This window comes from Tachysurus vachellii, chromosome 16 (genome assembly GCF_030014155.1).
Source record: "Tachysurus vachellii isolate PV-2020 chromosome 16, HZAU_Pvac_v1, whole genome shotgun sequence".
In the NCBI taxonomy this organism is placed as follows: Eukaryota; Metazoa; Chordata; class Actinopteri; order Siluriformes; family Bagridae; genus Tachysurus; species Tachysurus vachellii.
The window spans coordinates 12,248,479-12,268,849 of record NC_083475.1 but is presented as its reverse complement, the minus strand read 5'-3'; the positions used below and the strand labels follow the sequence as shown (position 1 = coordinate 12,268,849).

The 20,371-nt window shown below is 36.1% G+C and overlaps 2 protein-coding genes across 3 annotated transcripts in view; one reads left to right on the top strand and one right to left on the bottom strand.

The window, feature by feature from the left end:
• kiaa0930 overlaps positions 1–16,480 on the top strand; it is a 30,671-nt gene extending 14,191 nt beyond the window's left edge. Inside the window, exons 3-10 of the mRNA XM_060889594.1 lie at positions 8,197–8,301; positions 9,021–9,098; positions 10,278–10,379; positions 12,687–12,827; positions 12,930–13,118; positions 13,455–13,614; positions 14,030–14,185; positions 15,263–16,480. Of these exons, the coding sequence (XP_060745577.1) occupies positions 8,197–8,301; positions 9,021–9,098; positions 10,278–10,379; positions 12,687–12,827; positions 12,930–13,118; positions 13,455–13,614; positions 14,030–14,185; positions 15,263–15,303 (972 nt within the window). The 3' untranslated portion in view covers positions 15,304–16,480. The remainder of the gene's footprint in view (positions 1–8,196; positions 8,302–9,020; positions 9,099–10,277; positions 10,380–12,686; positions 12,828–12,929; positions 13,119–13,454; positions 13,615–14,029; positions 14,186–15,262) is intronic.
• On the bottom strand, positions 439–3,384 carry LOC132859335 (microfibril-associated glycoprotein 4-like). Of its 2 annotated transcripts, none has more exons than XM_060890055.1 (5): positions 3,266–3,384; positions 2,855–3,043; positions 2,207–2,285; positions 1,831–2,013; positions 439–1,729 (listed from the first exon to the last, which is right to left on the bottom strand). In XM_060890055.1, exons 1-5 carry the CDS (start codon positions 3,269–3,271, stop codon positions 1,440–1,442), a joined length of 747 nt encoding a protein of 248 aa, XP_060746038.1. In that variant the 5' UTR covers positions 3,272–3,384; the 3' UTR covers positions 439–1,439. The 2 variants fall into 2 exon arrangements, with proteins under 2 accessions (XP_060746038.1, XP_060746037.1); XM_060890054.1 differs by having other exon boundaries at positions 455–1,729; positions 2,189–2,285.
• Positions 16,481–20,371: the final 3,891 nt, after the last annotated feature.

Below are 20,371 nucleotides of genomic sequence, written 5' to 3'. Positions count from 1 at the left end.
AAACTAAATCATTATGATTACTAGTTGAAATGAAAAATGTATTTTGATTGAAGTAGTGTCTCTTTAAGCCCGTAAATCAATATGGTGGCTAGTTATGATGTCCCTAATGACATTCATGTTTACAGTATAATCTCACTCTCTGTCTCACACACACACACAGCTGCAAATATTGCAGAGTGGCTTTAAGACATTATTGCCATTCGACATTCCACCAGAGAATGTAACATGCCTATTAAATGCACTTAATGAGTTTAGTTTTCACAGTTATTATTGAATGCATTTTCAGCAATAAAAATGTTTATTTTTCTTCAAATTTTATTTTAAAAAGATATTCAAGTTTTTCATTTTAAGAGACCTGTCTTATTTTCTCTTGCATATTCAGTATTCCTCTTTAATAAAGAAAAAAGTACGTCTTATCCGATTAGTCTATTAATAGATGGAATAACATCGATAGGTATGAAGATCAGCATGATAAAGTACATACAGAATATTATTACCAAAAAAAAAAAAAAATCAGTCCTAATTGGAATCTTCTTGGAATCAAGTTATGTAGCATATAAGATGATACACGACTGAACATGAAATGACAGTGATCAGATTTATTGATTTTTTTTTTTTATTTGTATTCAGGGTTTATTATTATTTATTTTTAGAGGAATTCATTACTAGGAGCAAAAATCTTGAATGAATGAATGAATTTTGCAATGAAAGCAGTAAAACATAACATACCTTATTTAAAACTGTACAGAAGCTTGTTTAGGAAGTGAAACAAATCCTTTAATTCTCCTATACAGTACTGCTTTATCCAAGCTAGCTAATGTACTTATAAATACATAAATAAGGTAGCTAACATCGTAAAGAATGATCCAAGTAACATGAGTGCATGAACACGTCTGCATTCCATGGACACTATGTAAACTGGGGAAACATAAAATTCCATGATGCCCCTGACTCAATAGGTTATTCATACCTGTACACTGGAAATAAGGAATATGTAGTCGGTCAGATTTAACCTTGTGTTATGTTCACTCTGTGGACTATTTGGTACTGTTGGGGTCAAAATAGCCCTTGAAATCATAAACAGAAGAACACTTTTAATAAAAATATAAAACGTGTCAATTTGACCCAATCAGCACACAGGGGTTAAGAAAACATATTATGTATAGTTTCATATATGTATAGTTTGAAAAAAAAAAGTGTTTTCATTGCTTAAACTACATTTAAATAAGTTTGAAATGACAAGATTAATGTAAACCAATTACATTGTGAAATCTCACAATGATGTTAGCAGTGATGGAAACTATAACTATAGTGTTACATGGTAGAATAGTGCAGTAGTAAAATTCTAAGCTAAGGTGTGAGCTTGGTGTTCTAGGTACTGACAAGTACCAAAAACTATATATTCTTACTCATGCTTGTACTTATTTATGGATCCCTAGTTAGTACAGCAGGGATTTCTTCTTCCTCTTTGTGACATGGAGTTTAGCCAGATTTACCGGTCTCATCATCATCGAGACACTCTTTACCGAGTTAAAGCCTTTCCAAGCCCTCCAGTTTAGACCAATTTGCAAGTCTTGACCCCATGAATAGAGTCCATTCAAGTTGGAGCTGTAGCAGGAGTTGTACCAGAATGCTCCCACATAGGAAACAGCACAATTTCCTTCATATGAATCCTGATCTTTGTCGAAGGTTGAGAACTTTGATCCGCTGTGGTATGACAAGGAATCCCCTACAAAGCACAAGGATAATGCAATGCAAACATATGATGATTTATCATTATCATACACTTTGTGTTCTCCAATGAACTCATCAGCTCATGACTTACTGTACCTGCACCACCATCTTCAAAATCAGACACGTGCAGTTTGTAGCCATCCAGTTCTGCATTAATAGCCATTGGAGAAATGCCAAAGGATTTGTATTTTGCATAGACCTTAGTTCCTTGAAAGTCCTCTAAGTCTACTCGTAGCTCATAGTTCTTCTTTAGCGTGAGAAGATGGATTGTCTCAAGTCCTAAAATCATGCATTGATAACAATAAGATACTATATTGTGATGGACTATAAAATAATTTGTCCAAAGCTTTATGAAGCTACAGGTCAATGATTCATGTGATGATTTATAAAGCAGAATTGTTAGTTTATTTATTTATCAATTTATTTATTTATTTTACTTCAGTCAGCACATTACCCAGCCAGTATTCTCCACCTGCATGCCCAAAACCAGTCTTGTACTGATCCCATCCTCTGTAGAAGTTCACAGTACCATCCATTCTTCTCTGGAACACCTGAGGGAATAAACAATAGTCTAAAATATTCACTAGTAGTTACAAAGTTTAGAAGTCAAAATTATGTATGTCACTGCTTATTGAAGTGGGAACTACCTGGACATTAGAACTAAAATTTTGAGAGGCAAATGAGGGAACATCGGAACACACACACACACAGGACTGATCCCATTTATTTTCAAATCGGTCGTTTGTATTTGTTGCTTTACTTCATCATACCTAATTTGCATAGAACTGAGAAAATACCAATTTTCTTGTCATATCCTGTTGCTTCGTCGCACATTAGAATGAATGTTAGGTTACAACATTACAACACATAAAACAAAATAGAGAAATTATATGTATACCAATGAACAAAATAATCAGTAGCAAATAAAAATATCTGCTTACGCTTTTGTACTCTGAAAAATATTTAATTTCATTTTGTCTTATTCTATTCCCACTGATATTGATTGCACTGTGAAATAGCAAGCCAATGTATCCTTATTATCCCACACAATGCACTGTAAAAAAAAAAATAAAAAATTCTTCCTGGGGAAATCAATAACCAATAAGTCATTGTTACTCACAGTCCATTTTCCTCCATCAGTGTCCATGTCACAGTACACATAGCGACCAGAGTTGGGTCCAGCGGGATAGATCATGTATACTCCACTAGTCCAAGAACTGTCATTATAAATGTCTGCACAGTCTAGAGGCTGGAACATCAGGCTTTTAGACTGAACCCTCACACTCATCCACAAAACCACTAATAGGATCTTGAACAAATGTTGCATGAAAAAAGAATTATTAAATGACAAATCTTAACATTCTGAAATCAACCTGAATTCAAAGGGGTTTGATAAGCAAGACACAAATCATAACACTAGCCTTCTTCATTCCATCAGTTCATACTGCACCGAAATACTTTGCTGAATTTTAGGGATTTTTTAGCATGTCTCACAATCCATCCTGTACAGTATAATATGAAAAACTCTTACCCTCATTGGGATAGATGATCTCAAAACAACCTGTGAAATGTAAAATATTTGCTGTTGTTTAGCCGGAGCTTTTCACAGCATTGCATAGTGATGTGACCTCTGCTCAGTCAATATTCACTTTTATTATTGTGCAATTTTTGTTTTTCCACTTTAGCCACTCTTGGAATTTCCAAATTCCTAATCTGGATTGCACAGACTGAATACATTATATATAATAACATGCAGCAGAACTGAAAATACTGTTCACCTTATAATGGATTTCCTGACATTAAATTAATTTTTTCAGGAAAGCTTTTTCCACTGAAACTAAGTCCTTATAATACACATAATCATGGATAATCTTGTAATCTCTTAATCTTAATCCTAATCTCTCATACTCTTGGAGCTATGATTTGTTCAAATTACATCAGTGACAGTTAACTGAGGTACCATGGTAACATTCCCAGTACCAGTAAAAAATTTGTTGACAAAACAATTAATCAGTTCTTAAAGCTCAGGCTAACCTTAAACTCATCCAGCAACCCGATAGACCTTACTGACCTCTGCTCACTTATACACTGCTTCATTATATCTGGGTGTTTGGCCATAAGACCGGAAAACTCTGCAAACTCACATCAGTGCATAATTATTTTTTTTTAAACATACTGTACGAGGACTACCAAAAGAAAAACATCGCTTAAAAACGTCAATAAAAATGAGCAGTGAAATTAGTGTGCAAAAAAACTACCACATGTGTGAGCACATCAGTCCTGCAAGCACTGAAATACACACATGTCCTTTTCCCCCACTCACCTGGGGCGGCACTTTGCTCCTGAGTTAATTAAAGTAAAACATTCCTAGCCTAAATAATTTATAATCCGATATAAACTACTGACCAACGTGTGTTTTCAATGCAACGTCTGCACCATCATCCCCTGCTTCAATGTGGTTTAATAATTACCCAAATAAGGAGATTCTGTTACCAACACAGACCTAAATCTACTTAATAATTAATGATTAAGGATTTACACACATTCGGCCTTATTTATCAAGTTAGATACGAAATGATTTATTCACTAATCGCTCATTTACATGATTCATTCTCAGAAAAAAAACAACCAATTTATGAAAACAATGATCATTTCATATTAATGATATTAATGGAAGGAACATTAATGTGAAAAAAGATTAAGAAAGAAAAAAAAGCAAGACAAAATAAATCTATAAATTAGAGCTGTAATACTAATCATTCAGATATAATGTCACTGCATAAAGGGAGGGAGAGGTGTAATGACTGGATGCATGGAAACCATTATTAGAGCCAACACTGGGTTACTGAGAAGTGACTGATCTGCTGTGTCTCAAGCTATGTGCCATGTTCTCGCTAGTGTGCTGATACATCCTCTGACACACAATTGGAAAAGTTTTCTCCATTTTCATGTCAAACTATTTTCTTTTTACTCCAATTAATTTACATTGAATTGATCTTTTCTGCAATTTGGCCCAGATAAGGACCAGTATCTGGGTTTTAATTCTAGTTCAGTATTCAGTATCTTGAGGAGTATGCATACTGCAAGCAGTGTCTCATAAATGCTTAATCAGTTTAATTTCCCCAATACCTTTGTTTGAAATGCCCATGCATCCTAGTTCTGAGTCACTTCTCTTACATGTAGACAATTCATCTTAACTGCATACATGAAAAATCCCTATGCAGTTTTCTAGCACTCACTAAGCTAGTGATGCCATTTATATGACGCAAATACCCCTGAAAGCTGTCAGAGCTGAGCTCCAGCCCTGATCCTACAGCTTTGTTTTTTCTTCTGCTCTCTGAAGAGCAGACATTAATTCAATTACCTGAAAAGATGACATAGAGGCAAGAGATACTTTTGCTTTGTCCATCTCTGACCTATGCTCATGCTGTCTCTGCCCTTTTTTCCTCCTTTCTTTGTCCTTTGTATTATCAGTGTACTCTTTCCTTCTCTCTCTCTCTCTCTCTCTCTCTCTCTCTCTCTCTCTCTCTCTCTCTCTCTCTGTCTCTCTGTGCCTGAATTTGCATTTAAATTAAACATAGCACACAGGTGCATTAATGAAGTTCTTCCTGTCTGTCTGTTTTGTCTCTTTAGTGTTGCAATTCAAAGGCTCTCTTTCACAGTCTTCCATTATTAAATAGGGTTTTTAATGGAAAAGGCAGCCAGGTGCATTTACTAATGAAGCACTTGCATTTGTTATTAGTCTGATTTAGTGTTGCAGAGGGAAAAAAATCTCGCTGTCATATCGGTTCTCATCACGGATAGAAGAGGATATAAGAGCTGTTAATACAAAAATGTTACAGGGGTCATTATGGCTATAGGAACGATCTAACTGAATGACAGAGATGACAAATCAGTTCTCTTCCATTTTTTATTTGGACAGCAGCTTTACAGAAATCCTGATGTCAATTACAAACCAAAGACAAAGAAAACTCCCTGACATGAAGAAAAAACATTGAGAGGAACCAGACTTACAACTCATCCTCTACTAGATGATACCAGATAGATACCAGATTATGAATCATTATAGTAAACTGCTGTATAATGTTTAAATCATGTCCAGTATGATTATATTTTTAATAATGGAATAAGTAAAGTCTTTATTACAAATCTGTTGATGCATGTGAGACTGTCGCAATGAGGAACTGATGAGAGTTTGGCACGATCTATTTTTGGGAAGTGCAAATTAGGTATTTATTTATATTTAGGCTGTCAGTTGTGTGCATAGTTAATGTATGTCAATGTGAAAGGTTATCTAAAGGAAGCCAAAAACTCCTTGTTGTTATATCATACAGTTTGTAAGATTGCAGTTCATGTTCCTTGCGATGTCATACGCTGTGTCCAATCAGCTATAAGCATGGGCTGTTCAATAAGGACCAACAGTTCATGTTGAGGTAATATTTCTGATTTGCTCACTGTGTTTATTGGTTTTGTTATTGAGCTTTTGGTTTTTAAGTGTTTTTCACACATGGGTCATTATTCTATTCAGTTCAATTCAAATTTATTTGTATAGTGCTTTTAACAATGCACATTATCTCAAAGTAGTTTTACTGAACATAAGAAAATGAAGACTATATACAAGAAAATTTAATATTATAAGAACATTAATATAATACAAAAATTAATACTTATATTTAAGTATTAGTGGTGAGGAAAAACTCCCTTAGAAAGAAGAGGAACAATCCTTGAGAGGAACCAGACTCAAAAGGGAACTTCATCCTCATTTGGGTGACACTGAAGGATGTGATTATTCTGCAGCCATTTGTTTTACATTTTGAAAGTCTGATCCAAAGATTTGTAGACCTCTCTGACTAGACAGCTCAGATGAATGAGCTGAATGCAACAACACAGTGGTTTGATTTTGTGGTGTGAATTTGTTTTGAGCACAGCGTTATTAGACACTAGATAAAAGGCACTCGGTCATTGTGGCATTGCGGCATGTTGCTGGATAGGGAGAGGCTCGGAGGCTCCTCTGAAATGCCAGCTTCTCCGCATGGCCAACTACTTTCTTTCTCCTTATTAAGGCCATGGCAATCATCACAGTGTGGGAGTGGTACTCCGAGCCTTTCCCAGCAATCAGCACACATTGGTCTAATTTCCTCAAATTGATCCTGGGTCAGTCAGACTGAGAAAATCTGTCTGAAACAGATCATGATAGAATGTCAAATGTACTCTGTTCTCATCAGTAATATCTATAGTCTAGTTTATGGTCTCATTGGTTCTTTTGTTTATCCATTCGTTTCTCTCTGCCTGGATCGGGTTTTTGTGCAGTGCACCTTGGGGAGAAGCTATGAATGTCAGCAGCATTGTTCACAGTATACCTTAGGAATTACTTTGTAGGCTTGTTTTTATCTTTGGCTACCAGTGAGGCTTTCTGTTTTCTCAAAGGAGAAGGGAATCATGCTGCAAATACAGAATGTGGGATTTGGCGAGATGTTCGTCTGGGTTGGGTGCAAATATCTGGACTGATATTAGATCGTAGAATTATTTCTATAATTAAAAATCATCTGTTATTTTGTTATTTTATTTTCAGTAGTAGTAGTAGTAGTATTGCAGGTCTGTAAATACATTTACACATTTGTGGCTCAGTTGTCAAAGTTCCCATCTAAAATAATAATAAAAATAAAAGCTTTGGAGAACAATGCCTCTGCACCACACATACATTTATACATCTATACAACTATTTCTCTAACCTAACCTTGTCTTTACTAACCAGCTATAAAGGTTAAAGTTGCCCCAGGTTGTCCCTCTGCTCCACACCATACCACCCAGTTCACCTCTCTTTTATCACCATGACAACCATCAACAGCCCAGCATGTATCATGCCCTTCACTTGCATGCCTCCTGTGTTTTGTGAAGCAGCACAGCTGAGAGTCCGAAAGACAGAATACCCTAAATGTGTGCTCAGGTTCAGAGCGAGAAAGAACACAGCCTTCCGTCATGAAAGAATAGACCGTATTAAAGCAACAAAAGGACGGTCTGTCCTGTAAGTGATGAGACGGATGGCTCAGAGCCAGTCAGCAGGGCTGTGTTTGCAGTGCCAGGTAAATTAGATGATGACATCTGCAGCTCATAAATAACACTTTGTTTTGCTTTCAGCTTGTGCACTTGGCCTGTACACGTCGCATTAGGGTCCACATGCTCATATGGATCGACGTCACACTTTCACTCAAGGGGAACAAAAGCCTGAGCTGAATACAGAATATCACAGATATAGGACAACATAATTGCCATCTGGATTTCTCTATTTTGAAAAAATAGATTTTGTTTCATAGTCATCATTTGCAACTTCTCTCAGCCAGCATATGATTGAGGAGTTAGTCACTAAAGTGGTTTGAATCATGTAGCATATTGAACAGAATCTTAATGCGATTGCATCAAGATGCTACACTGGATGAATTTAAATCTCATTCTGGTTTCCAGGTGGAGGTCGAGGTGTACAGAAGAGACTCAAAAAAGCTCCCTGGACTTGGCGACCCTGATATAGACTGGGAGGAGAGTGTATACCTGAACCTCATCTTACAAAAGGTATGATGATGATATGATATAAAATGATGATATAACATGTTATAATATACTTTTCTGAGATACTGTGTTACTTTTATGTAATAAAATAAAAAAAACTGTGTAAATGATGTTAAAAATGTGTGTGTATACTGTAGAAATTATATACTTAGTTTTTTTGTGCTGATATACTTTTTTGTGTGTGTTTTTAATGCAACAATAGTTGGCTGTTTGTGAGCAAATCTATGTCATCTTACATACATGTACATACATACATACACACATACTGTGAATTTCAATACAATATTTTGTGCCACGTTAAATCTAGAGACAAGGGTCAGTTGTATTATAGATCGGTTTACATTAAAACTTGTACCTATTCTTTAGATGTAACATTTGCTATGAAAACATAAACCTGTCCACCTTGAGTGACAGGAACACTCAATACTAACAGTGTGAAATAGTAAAATACACAACAGACAATGAGTGATAACTACACCACACAGTCCTGTGTAAAGTCTGCAAACGTGTGGTCAAATATTTAGCATTTTATACCTACAATCTCAGACTGTGTTTGTACAGGTATTTCTGTACCTATGTATGGGAGGTTATTAAAATGCTTTAGGGAAATAATGCATGCTGTTATTTCTGAATTCTTCCATCCCTGTCAGACAGCCTCACTCACTCAGGGTGCTTCATTATGGAGCAGCACGTTTAATGTTGCACAATGTTTTCTCCACCAGCTGGACTACGTGGTGACGTGTGCTGTGTGCACACGCACAGATGCAGGAGACATCCACATCCACAGAAAGAAGTCACAGGTAATGCAAACCGACGTGCTAGTACTTGTGTAGAAATCAGAATGCGGTTACCGTGATGTACAGATCTCTTTATCGGCCACATTTTGTACGCATGAATGAATGCAGCTGGGTTAAGTGAATCAGTGGATTAATAATTAAACAGCAGGATCAGACGCCTCAGGCCACAAATGTAGGATCTTAGAATCAATCCAGTGCTTGTCTGATCAGCCGAGACCTTTTCGTAATTTGTTTTCAGATAATTACCTCACTTGCCTGTTTACTGGCCTCTTGGTGTGATAACACTCTAACCCACAATGTTCTGAGTAATACGAAGCTGTAAATTCAGCAGCATTGCCAGCAGCAGTGGGGCAGCACCTCCTGGCACAGCAGACAAACCCATTAAAGCAATTAAAGAATTCATTCTTTAATTCAGTAAAACAATCAACATACCAAAAAAATAAAAGCATGTGGTTATCCAAAAAAAAAAAAATTTGCAACAGAAAGCCAGTAAACAAGTCAAATGGTTTTCATTATATGTTTTGTGATTTTGAAATCAAAGAAAAAAACAGTCAACAAACTAATAGAATCAGTTACTTGTTTATGTTCATAGTTCTCAGCTAAATTGTTGAAGATTGCTTGTTTTGTTGTTTTAGTTAACTTTTACTTATCTTTTCTCCCATAATAACACACTCACTGGGAAAACGTTTTTTTTTTTTTCTTCTTTTTTTTTTTTTTTTTTGGAGGCAGGTGAAAGAATAATTGTGGATAGCTGATATAACCTGTGCAATAACCAGAACTAACTTGACACATGGATCTTATACAACATGAAATGTAGCTGTAAACATTTAAAAGTTATAAGAAGATATAAGAAGAATTAAACTCTGGGTGTGATGACATTGGAGAATAATCCACTTTGGGTCGCAAAAGTGACTCCATTGTATATTAAACCCTAGTGATGATTATATAAAATCACTCCCGTTAACTGCTTCATCTATGCTACACATCTACATTTTTACATATTAAATGAATTGATTCAATTTTTGTAATTGAGCCATTCCTTTATCAACAAATATTGTGGAGTGATAGAAATAGGAGGGTTTCCAAACCCATTACACGTTACAGATGAAGAGACTGAGATCTTGTTCTGATGATGAGTCTGATGCTGTGCTGTTAACCCATTATCTTCTCTTTACTACATAGCAAGTGTTCGCTTCTCCCAGCAAGCACCCGATGGACAGCAAGGGTGAGGAGTCCAAAATGAGCTACCCGAACATCTTCTTTATGATCGACAACTTTGAGGAGGTAACCAGCTCATCTATTCAAACCTAGAAAGATCTTTTGATACTGTGCTGAAGTTACTTTAATCCACCTTAATCACCTTTGACAGAGCTTTAGAATTACTCCTGTCTCCCTGCCAGGGAAAAGGCTAAATTATTCAGGGCAAAAGATTGAGCAGCTGGTTAATTCATGTTCCTATGAAATAGGATGTTCGTGAGTCAAGGTGCTGGATTTGAAGCTTTATTATCTTTAGGATCAGGCAGAAGAGCATCAATCAACCTTTCCATGCATGTAAAGATATAATGTACTGTATATCTATATGCTGTACTTTTGTATACACGTGTATAAAGGTATATAAATAATTTACACGTATATAAATGTGTACCTCCTCAGTTCAGGCTTATTTTACAAACATAATTCAACAATATTAGGCACAGTCTTTGTACACGCAAAATAATAACACAATTTATTGCAGCTGTAGACGTTTTCATTTCTGAAGATTTTATCACTCACACATTTTTATTTAACTGTCATTAGGTCCAAGTTGACATTTACAGACCAGAATTATTGAAGTTTGGATTAAACCCATTTAAGAGGATAGTCACACATGCTGATGTATGTATAAGAGCATGTATGTATATGATCTATGTATAAGAGCACAGCTGTGGAAATTAAAGTTATTAATGGTGCTTGCAAAGCAACATTATTACTATTGTGCCGGACAAAACTTCGGCGCGTAACTTGTCCCGCAGCTTTTGTCCTAGACCCATGAATGAGGTGTCAAATCGACCGGCTCATTGACTAGAGGTGTGCTATGACTTTTATAAGCGATCCGAGTACCAGTACTTCCGGTACCGGGTCTCAAATTGGCCTTTTTTCCCATAGACTCCCATTATAAACTTTGGAGGTTTATAACTCAGCAAGCTTTCGAACTATCTACACCAAACTCGGCCAGCTCCTTTAGGGTGATACTCTGAACAAACTTTTAAATTGGTGTACCGACTGGCCTTCCGGTTGTGCCGCAGCCCCGCCCTCACTTGTACTTTGATGATGTCACGTGAAAATAAAAAATTAGCACAACATGGACATGTGACATATCAAAACACTCAGCACAATGAGGAAAACTCCCTCAAGAGTATTTAGATGACGTCACATGCTCATCTCGACTAGCCTCCGGGATTTGCCACGTGCAAGCACCATTCACATTTTCTTCAGGAAATGTACGTTCTAGTTAATGGTGCTTGCAAAGCAACATTCTTGTTATTGTGCCCGACAAAAGTTCGGCCAAAAGTTGTCCCGCAGCCTTTGTCCTAGACCCATGAATGAGGTGTCAAATCGACCGGCTCATTGAGGAGAGGTGTGCTATGCTAAGCGATCCAACAAACGATGTTCGCACAGTGGACGAAAATGCGGGCAAAAAAAATCCCATAGAAATGAATGGGAAAATCAAAAATTTGCACAACATGGACATGTGACATATCAAAACACTCAGAACAATGAGGGGCACTTGCTCACCGGTATTCTGATGACGCCATGTGATGTTACGTGAAAAGAAAATTGGCACAACATGGACATGTGACATATCAAAACAATCAGCACGATGAGGGGAACTTGCCACGTGCAAGCACCATTCACATTTTCTTCAGGAAATGTACATTCTAGTTATATTTATTATTTAAAAAATTGAGAACAGTGTCTCCAGAAATATAGATATTGATCTATGCTAAGTGGAAGGTTGTGAGCTCAAATCCCAGCACCACCAATGCTGGGCCCCTGATCAAGGCCTGTTGCAAAAGCCATAAATGTGACACCTGAGTTGCCTTAAATTTGAAAGCACACATCTGTATGGGATTAATAAACTATACCCATTTTAATTAATTGATTAATTAACTAAACACTTACCATAAAAGTGGAGGCTGTTGGAGGGAGGCAGCAGCAAAGGGAGAGACAAACTTTGGAGCAAATTGTTTACCAAGCACATATGGGTGTGATGATCAGGTGTGCACATACTTTTGACCATGTACTTGCATGTACAGTACGTATACCGCTAACAGTATATTAGCTGCAGCTAAAGTCTCTCTATACGTTCCCTATCAGCCCATCAGTGACTCACCACTAAAATAATTCTCATTGTGTCTAGCAACATATGAGCTACAGTTTATAATTCTATATCTACAACATGTACCTGTTTTAACTTGTGTACTTTAGTTACAAGCCAGTGAACAAACTAATCTCAGTGTGCATATGATGGCAGGAGAAAAAGGTAATCTAGTGTGCACACATCTCTGTCAGAGCAACATCTATACTGTACATTGTGAATGTGACACGCAGGTGTTCAGTGATATGACTGTTGGAGAAGGAGAGATGGTGTGTGTGGAGCTGGTGGCCAGTGACAAATCCACCACCTTCCAAGGAGTTATCTTCCAGGGCTCCATCCGCTACGAGGCCCTCAAAAAGGTTTACGACAACAGGGTAGGACAAATTCATTGACACAAAGACTAACCACTTTTTTTTTTAACCTGAAATTGATCGATGATTGAAAGATGATTTCCTGTCTCACTTTGCATGTTTAAGGTGAGTGTGGCTGCTAAAATGGCCCAACGGATGTCCTTCGGCTTCTACAAATACAACAACATGGAGTTTGTGCGGATGAAGGGCCCTCAGGGGAAAGGGCACGCTGAGATGGCTGTGAGTCGAGTGCCTACTGGAGACACGTCACCCTGTGGCACCGAGGAGGACCAGGACTCGCCCCTGCATGAGAGGGTCGGTACAACACACATAACAAACTTGTGATTTCTAAATTCCTTTGGCATGGCTGATTCTAGTTTGTCCACATTATTTAAATCTAATCTAAATACATGAATTTCTATTTACAACAGTATCTTTCTCAGTACTTATGTCCTCACCAGATTTTAATCATAGTTAATATCTCAATGGTTGTGCTACAATTTGTAGTTTATAAGAGTCAAGGTGCAGGAAAACCATTCTAGTAGCTTAAAAAACATTTTCAAACATAATTTATATTTTCTGATCTAAATTGATATATTTGGGGTTTTCAATCATTTTTATTAAACATTCTTTAAACTTTTGCTTCTGTAGGTGACGTCGTTCAGCACCCCCCCGACCCCTGAGAGAAACAGACCCTCCTTCTTTTCTCCCTCTCTGCGCCGCAAAGTGCCCCGAAACCGCATAGCCGAGATGAAGAAATCCCACTCTGCCAACGACAGCGAGGAGTTCTTCAGGGATGAGGATGATGAAGGTGAGGCCAAATGGCAATCCTCAAGACTTTATGCTGGGCTGAAGGGCAGGAGTTTTGCAGGATCTAATATTTGTAAAAAAAAGATTCGCAAGCAAGTTTCATAGCTTGTCATGATGAGCTGTTTTAAGGTGTCTTTGTCTTGTTATTGTTATGGTTATTGTTAAGGTGTCTTTGTTTGTCCAACATTTCATCAGAACAGAGAGGGACAAAGAGTCAGAACAATGAGGTTGAATACAATTTTTTAAAACCTAGCATGTTCTTAAAACGTACCTTATATGACTCTTGATTAAGAGATAAGTTAAAAACCTTTAATAACTTGCATACTTGCTATGACCAACCATTTAAAGATGGATGGTAAAATTGATGACTTTGTGTGTGTGTGTGTGTGTGTGTGTGTGTGTGTGTGTGTGTGTAGACCTGTGTAACACCACAAACCTTCGCTCACGCTCTCTTTCGGGAACTGGCCGCTCACTCGTGGGCTCCTGGCTGAAGCTGAACAGGACAGAGGACTACTTCCTTCTGTACTCACATCTCACCTACATCACTCTTCCTCTACACCGGATAACTACAGGTACAACACAAACACCTCACATCATACTCACAATACTCACAATCAGCTCACACATACTGATTTCACTGGTGGGCAGCGCTTACTTTCTCATGACACCTGCTGACTGACATAAGAAATAAAATCGAAAAGTTACATTTAAGCACAAGAAACACAATGAAAGCTTTTTGGGGGATCTGGTGATCTTGCTATGATAATAAAACATCCTGGTATACCATTATGACAGTATTATAGTTAGGGAAATTTTACGGTTCCGATTCCGGTTCCAGTTCTGCCTTATGATTCCCGGTTCTGATTCCGATTCCATAATAAAAGAAATGTGAAAAATACTTAAACAATTCCATTTGTGTTTATTAATCACTCTTTAAATATTTTAAACAGAGCATTTCAATTCATATCAATTTAAATTGAAATAAATCCAACATCAAATTTAACATCCAGAATTACAACTTAGCAAAACAGTTAGCAATTTTTCTGAAGAAACATTAACATGTCTGCTTTCTCTGGGAGAAGACGAGACCTTTCCTGGCTTATTGTATCTCCAGCTGTGGAGAAAACCCTCTCATAGGGGGGAGATTTGCTTCATTGTTGTAGCTTTGGAAATAAATCCAAACTTTAGACTTTTTTTTAGACATGTTTAACACAAAGTGTACCTCAGCACAGCAGCGCGACTGACTGATTTATGTGGTAAGCTGCGTTAATTTGGTTGTGTGACTGTAAACAGTGTAAAACAATGAATATACATGAGGTAAGACATGGCTATATAAAGTGACCGCTCACAGCGCTTTGCCTGTCATCGCATCGGAACCGCGTTTGGAACCGAAACTTAATAATTCCGTGCGGTTCCGGTTCCTGTTAAAAAACAGAACCGGTTCTGAATAAGAACCGGTTCTCGGTTCCCAACTCTAATTATAGTAGTCCACAGTATATCGAAAACTCATAGATCAAGTTGTTGTTCTATTGGCCATTTTAAATTATTTTGAAATTAAATTATTTAAAATTCCAGCTGTTGTATAAAAATATTGATTTTTTTTTTTTTTTTTTTTTTTTTTTTTTACAATTTTGGAATTTCTTCAACAGATATTCTGGAGGTGAGACAAAAGCCTATTCTGATGATCTAGTGGCCAATGACTTCCTTAGAACTTGTGACTAAGTGCCTCTCCACATCAGGCCCTCAGACAACAGCGCCATCTAGCATCCATACAGAGAACCAAAAAAAAAACACCACTGACTAAAGGAGAGGAGAAGAAACGTGAGAACTAAGGACTTATTAAAAAACCAGCCATTCAAGAAGTGCCTCTTCCACCTGTTTTCTGTGACCGTCTGTATGTGGACATGAGCGCAAAACAGCCTGAGTGACTGAACACCGTCTGAAATGCCTCATTCCATCTGATCAGCTCAGGCTCGGTAGGCAGGACTGGCTAATGTCCCACCTGCGAGCGAAAGGGAAACGAATCAAAGAGAAAAAACAAAAAACAAAAACACATGCAAAAGAATGTCTGTTCTGTTGTAAATACACTGCTGCTTAGAATACTCAGTGAATCTACCAACTACGACCCTCTCAGCCTTGTGTTAACAGACTCTGCTGGGTCTTTCAATGTTGTTAAATTGTGCGTAGTGCTTTGTTCCAAAGTCAAACATGCCCCTTAATCCTCTCCCCCCAACCCCTCACCTTGCTTCATCCCTAGGCCTTAACACCTCCTAACCAGCTACATTAAAGTCTAGACTCTGTTTTATGGCCTATTTCCCAGCACAGAGTCTAGAAATGGAAATGCTGGATGTGTCTTAAGTTCAACCTTCTGGTTCACATACGAAAAAGGAAAAAAGCCGCACTAATAGATTTTCTTTTTGTTCGTTCTTTCGGTAAAAACAGACATGACGTATTTGTTCAGTTGTATGTTTGGAGATCGGTGGTATCCTTGTGATATTTGTTAGTGGATGTGAGGTGTTCGAGTGCCACAAAATAATGCTGAAGCTGAAAGGTTTCCCTGAGGACAATATAATAGAAACACAGTCGAGCTGTTTGTACATGTAAAACTATACATTACAGAAACACCCATAGTACCTTGTTCTACAGAAGACCTGAAACTCAAGTTGTGGGGAAAAAAAGTTAAAGGTGCTGTGTTGTAATTTCTATTTAATAACTTGTTATATTACATCATTATTTTCACTTAATATCCTGTTTCATTATAGTATGATGTTATTTTAAATGATCTCATAATTTATGCTTATTTTGAGTTATCATGTTATCCTGACCATAACCTGAAGGCTTTTAAATGAACTACTATCATCATATAACTGTATGTGTCTGTCTGGCTTTCTCTCTGCAGCATACAGAAAAACAATAACAAGCTATTATTTATTAAATTAGTCTTACTGATAGATTGTATGGCGTAGAATTCTATTCTCTATATATCTATATAGTGTTAAAATATATAAAGCTGTTATATGTGGTGTTATATAAACACCACATAGTGTTTATATTTAACACACTTTATACAGGTGTTATATAAAGCTAATATGTTACATAATGATTATAACTTGGCATAACTGTCATAAAAGTCCTGAAATAAGTTATTAAGCCGAAATAATGAAAAATCCCTTCAACTTTTTTTTTTTCAACTTGAAGTTCAGGACATTCACACACTTTGTCTTGTGTGTTCGGTTCTAATCCATGAACGTTTGAAGGCTTTAGGGATTCTCTCAACGTGAGCTGAATCTCTGCTCCTTTCTGTTCTGTCTTTCCTTTGTAACGTGTTTGAGTATTTAAAGGTCTGGTGATTGTCTTTTCAATACATTTCTGTTAATTAGTTGGCTTTAAAATCACTGACAATGAAGTGTTTATAGAGCAAATGAGGAACAAACCAGGACTGTCAGTATTATGTTGGATTATGTGAGCTGAATGTATTCCTAGTGGCCTCTTAAAGATGGCTTCAGTAACCATTTGATATCTGAAAGGCAGCCTGATTATTTATCTGCATTTTTTATGTCACTTACTGTATTTGTGTTTCTTTGTATTTATTATCTTCTGGAAGGCTGTAGAAGCCCATGTCAACCAAATAGTAAGCGCTTCGAGGAGGTCTTGTGGTACATACACAGTTCTTTAATCGCTTTAACCATGTTTTTGTAATAAGTTTTTAAAAGCTACACGTGCATGTTTATCCTATATTTATGTTAATAATTGTACATTTTCTTTACCTCTTATTGAAATATAAATTACAAAAAAATTTATGAACTACTGTATGTACATATGGGAAAGACAAGAACGTGAACAAGCTACAAATTCAGGAGTACGGCACACAGCGGTGAACCATTTTAACACATCAGAGAAATCTGTCTGTGCTCACGCAACTTTATATCAGGTATCTTATTCTGCATTTGATTTTTTTTCCCATCACACACACTAGAATGAACGCATGGCCCTTAATAAAATTAGAGGTGTAAAATTGCTGCATATGCAAATACTGAGCACGATACTGACTAGCTTTAATTATATCGTCTAATTTTATCGGCCTGCAGGAACGTGCAGTTCTTTCCTTTTTTTTTATTGTATTGGACTGCCACACTATTTAAAAAAGAATTCAAAAGTTTTATAATTGATAGAGAGTCAAAAAAAATTGTTTGTTTAAATCTTGATTTAAACACTTGTTAAATATATGAAGAGTTTAATATCACTAGCTGAGGAAACGCAAAAGGGTCACAACTAAAACAATGAGCTACTGAACTGGTAGGTTGTGTTTAAATCCCAGAAATTCTGAACTTATACAGTTGAGCTCTGAATCCTTCTCTACTTCTTCTTTTTAATAATAATAATAATAATAATAATAATAATAATAATAATAATAATAATAATTATTATTATTATTATTATTATTATTATTATTATTATTATTATTATGTTTTTGTCATTTAAAGTTACACCAGATGGTCTTTAGATTCTGACTTTATGCCACAATGTGAACTCTTACTGTAAGTCACCAGACTGATGTGGCCATCGCTTGCACATTTTCCTCATGTTAATCACTACTTCCTTTTATATCAGACGTGTGTTTACAAAAGCTAGAAGTTAGACACCTGTATGTTGTGTGATATTAGAACCCATAATCCTCGCACTGCTCAGTGCTTTATTTCACACAGAGTAGATTGCGTCCTCACTTCAGTTTCACTTCTAAGTCAAACTTTAATAAACTGATATCACCACTCTATCACCACTCTATCACTGATCTATTACCACTCTATTACCACTCTATGTACCCATTCAAATAGTTTTGTCTCCTTAACAAGACCAGGCTCCAATTACAAATTGTCCTAAAGAAATTAATTTTTTATACTTTTTTTTTTTAACTTAAAAAGTGATTTATGTGTTTATAGTAAAATATTGTTTCAGAACGTTCTGTTTGGCATTAGTTTAGTTAACTATATCGTTCGATCGGTTGTTCATATTATGTCCGACAATATTATTTTCAGACGTTAGTTGAATTAACATGCTGTTGTTCACTAGCAAGTGCTAAAAGTGAAGTTTCTGACAAGCTAACATTTTTATTATCTATTATTACCATCATATTAACAATTAAGTTCTGCTGACATTTTGTTAGCTAAAATTACATATTGTTAGCTAAAATTAGCTTGTTTTTAGATTTGTGAAAGAATGTTAAAGAAGTTAGTAATGTTCAAAATTTAGAATCTTAGAAGGCTTTTTAAATCATATTCCCAAATCATCCGTGGACTAGCTAGCTGGCTAATATTAGCTAATGTGACTGGATTTAGTTATTCTCATTCACACTTAGAACTGTTCATAATATTTACTATCTATCTAAATATTAAAGAACGCTTGTAGAGAATCCATTAAGGTTACAGACTATTTAGCTAATTAGCATTAACTGTGAAGATTGTGAACTTTTACGAATATCTCATACTGACATATCTATCAAACTATACAGTTTGATATCAAATCGTTTACTTGTTTCTTGTGAATGTGACAGATTTCTGATCCCATGTTTAATCCATGTTTTAGACGTGTTTGTTTCCAATGGAGAACCTGCTCCAGCAACTGTATGCATATGAAAATACCAAGGTAAGCGATAAAATATATATATATATATATATATATATATATATATATATATATATATATATATATATATATATATATACACACATATATAGTGTGTATAAAAAGCTGACACTTTTCTAACATGCAGACTGTATTTGGTGGTAAAAAAGAGCTTTAAACTCAAATAAAGAGCAATAAACACTTGTAGACATGTCCTTATATATCATATATGTCATTTTAGTTTTATGCTGGATGAATTATTTTCAAGACAGTTAACACTATGTAAGCAAATGTAATGAAGATTTAAGAAATGAATGAAGTTTCTTTCCAGATGCTATCAAGCCCATGGGTATAGCATCTCAGTACAGCATTTCTGTGATTATTGGGTTAAACACGACACCTTACATTTTTCCTCAACTGTGCAAACCTAATAAACACTTTATTTGCATTTGGTTTAATTTCAGGGTTTTATTAAAAAAAAAAACCTTTATGATAAGAAATTATCATCACTAGTTGCCTTCTTCCTCAGCTCTATCATGGCACACATTCAGGATAATATTTATTTTTAAAATAAACCTGTTCATTGTTTATGAATGCAATCACGGGGAGGTTGTTCCTTCAGCTTCACCCACTTGTGTATTATATTTGCTAAACCATGCAATCAAGCACAGAATTAATTGTTCTTTGCTGTGCTGTTAATATGGTATACAGATATATAGTTATTATAAAGTCTCGGGTAAACAATGTGTGAATTTATATAGGTTTAATAGGTTTAATTTAATGTTTGTAATAGCAGTAAATACCATCACTGTTAGCTGGACAGAGACTGATGGATGCAGATGAAGTTCTAAAACTAATGCTGCATACATTTGCAGTTTGATTGTTTAATTTTCACATTAATAATAATCAAGGTCTTTGATTTGTAGAATGTAATTCCTGGGAAAGTGAATTTTTTAAGGAACCATGCTCCAAAACTCTGCTCCTGGTAAATTATGGGTAATAATTTCCCAAAAAAACCCCACTCCAAATAAAAGGTTTTGTGTTATGATTCTGTCTGCTAATTGTGTGCTTCATATTCCATTTAGCAAAGAGCTTTCGTTCAGAACTGCTGCTGTAATCATAATCATTGACCACAG

Coding starts and splice junctions, on each gene's coding strand:
- LOC132859335 (XM_060890054.1), bottom strand. Junction 2,286..2,854: donor CTGATGGAGGAAAATGGACT/GTGAGTAACAAT, acceptor TTATTCCCTCAG/GTGTTCCAGAGAAGAATGGA. Junction 1,730..1,830: donor TTTTGAAGATGGTGGTGCAG/GTACAGTAAGTC, acceptor TGTGCTTTGTAG/GGGATTCCTTGTCATACCAC.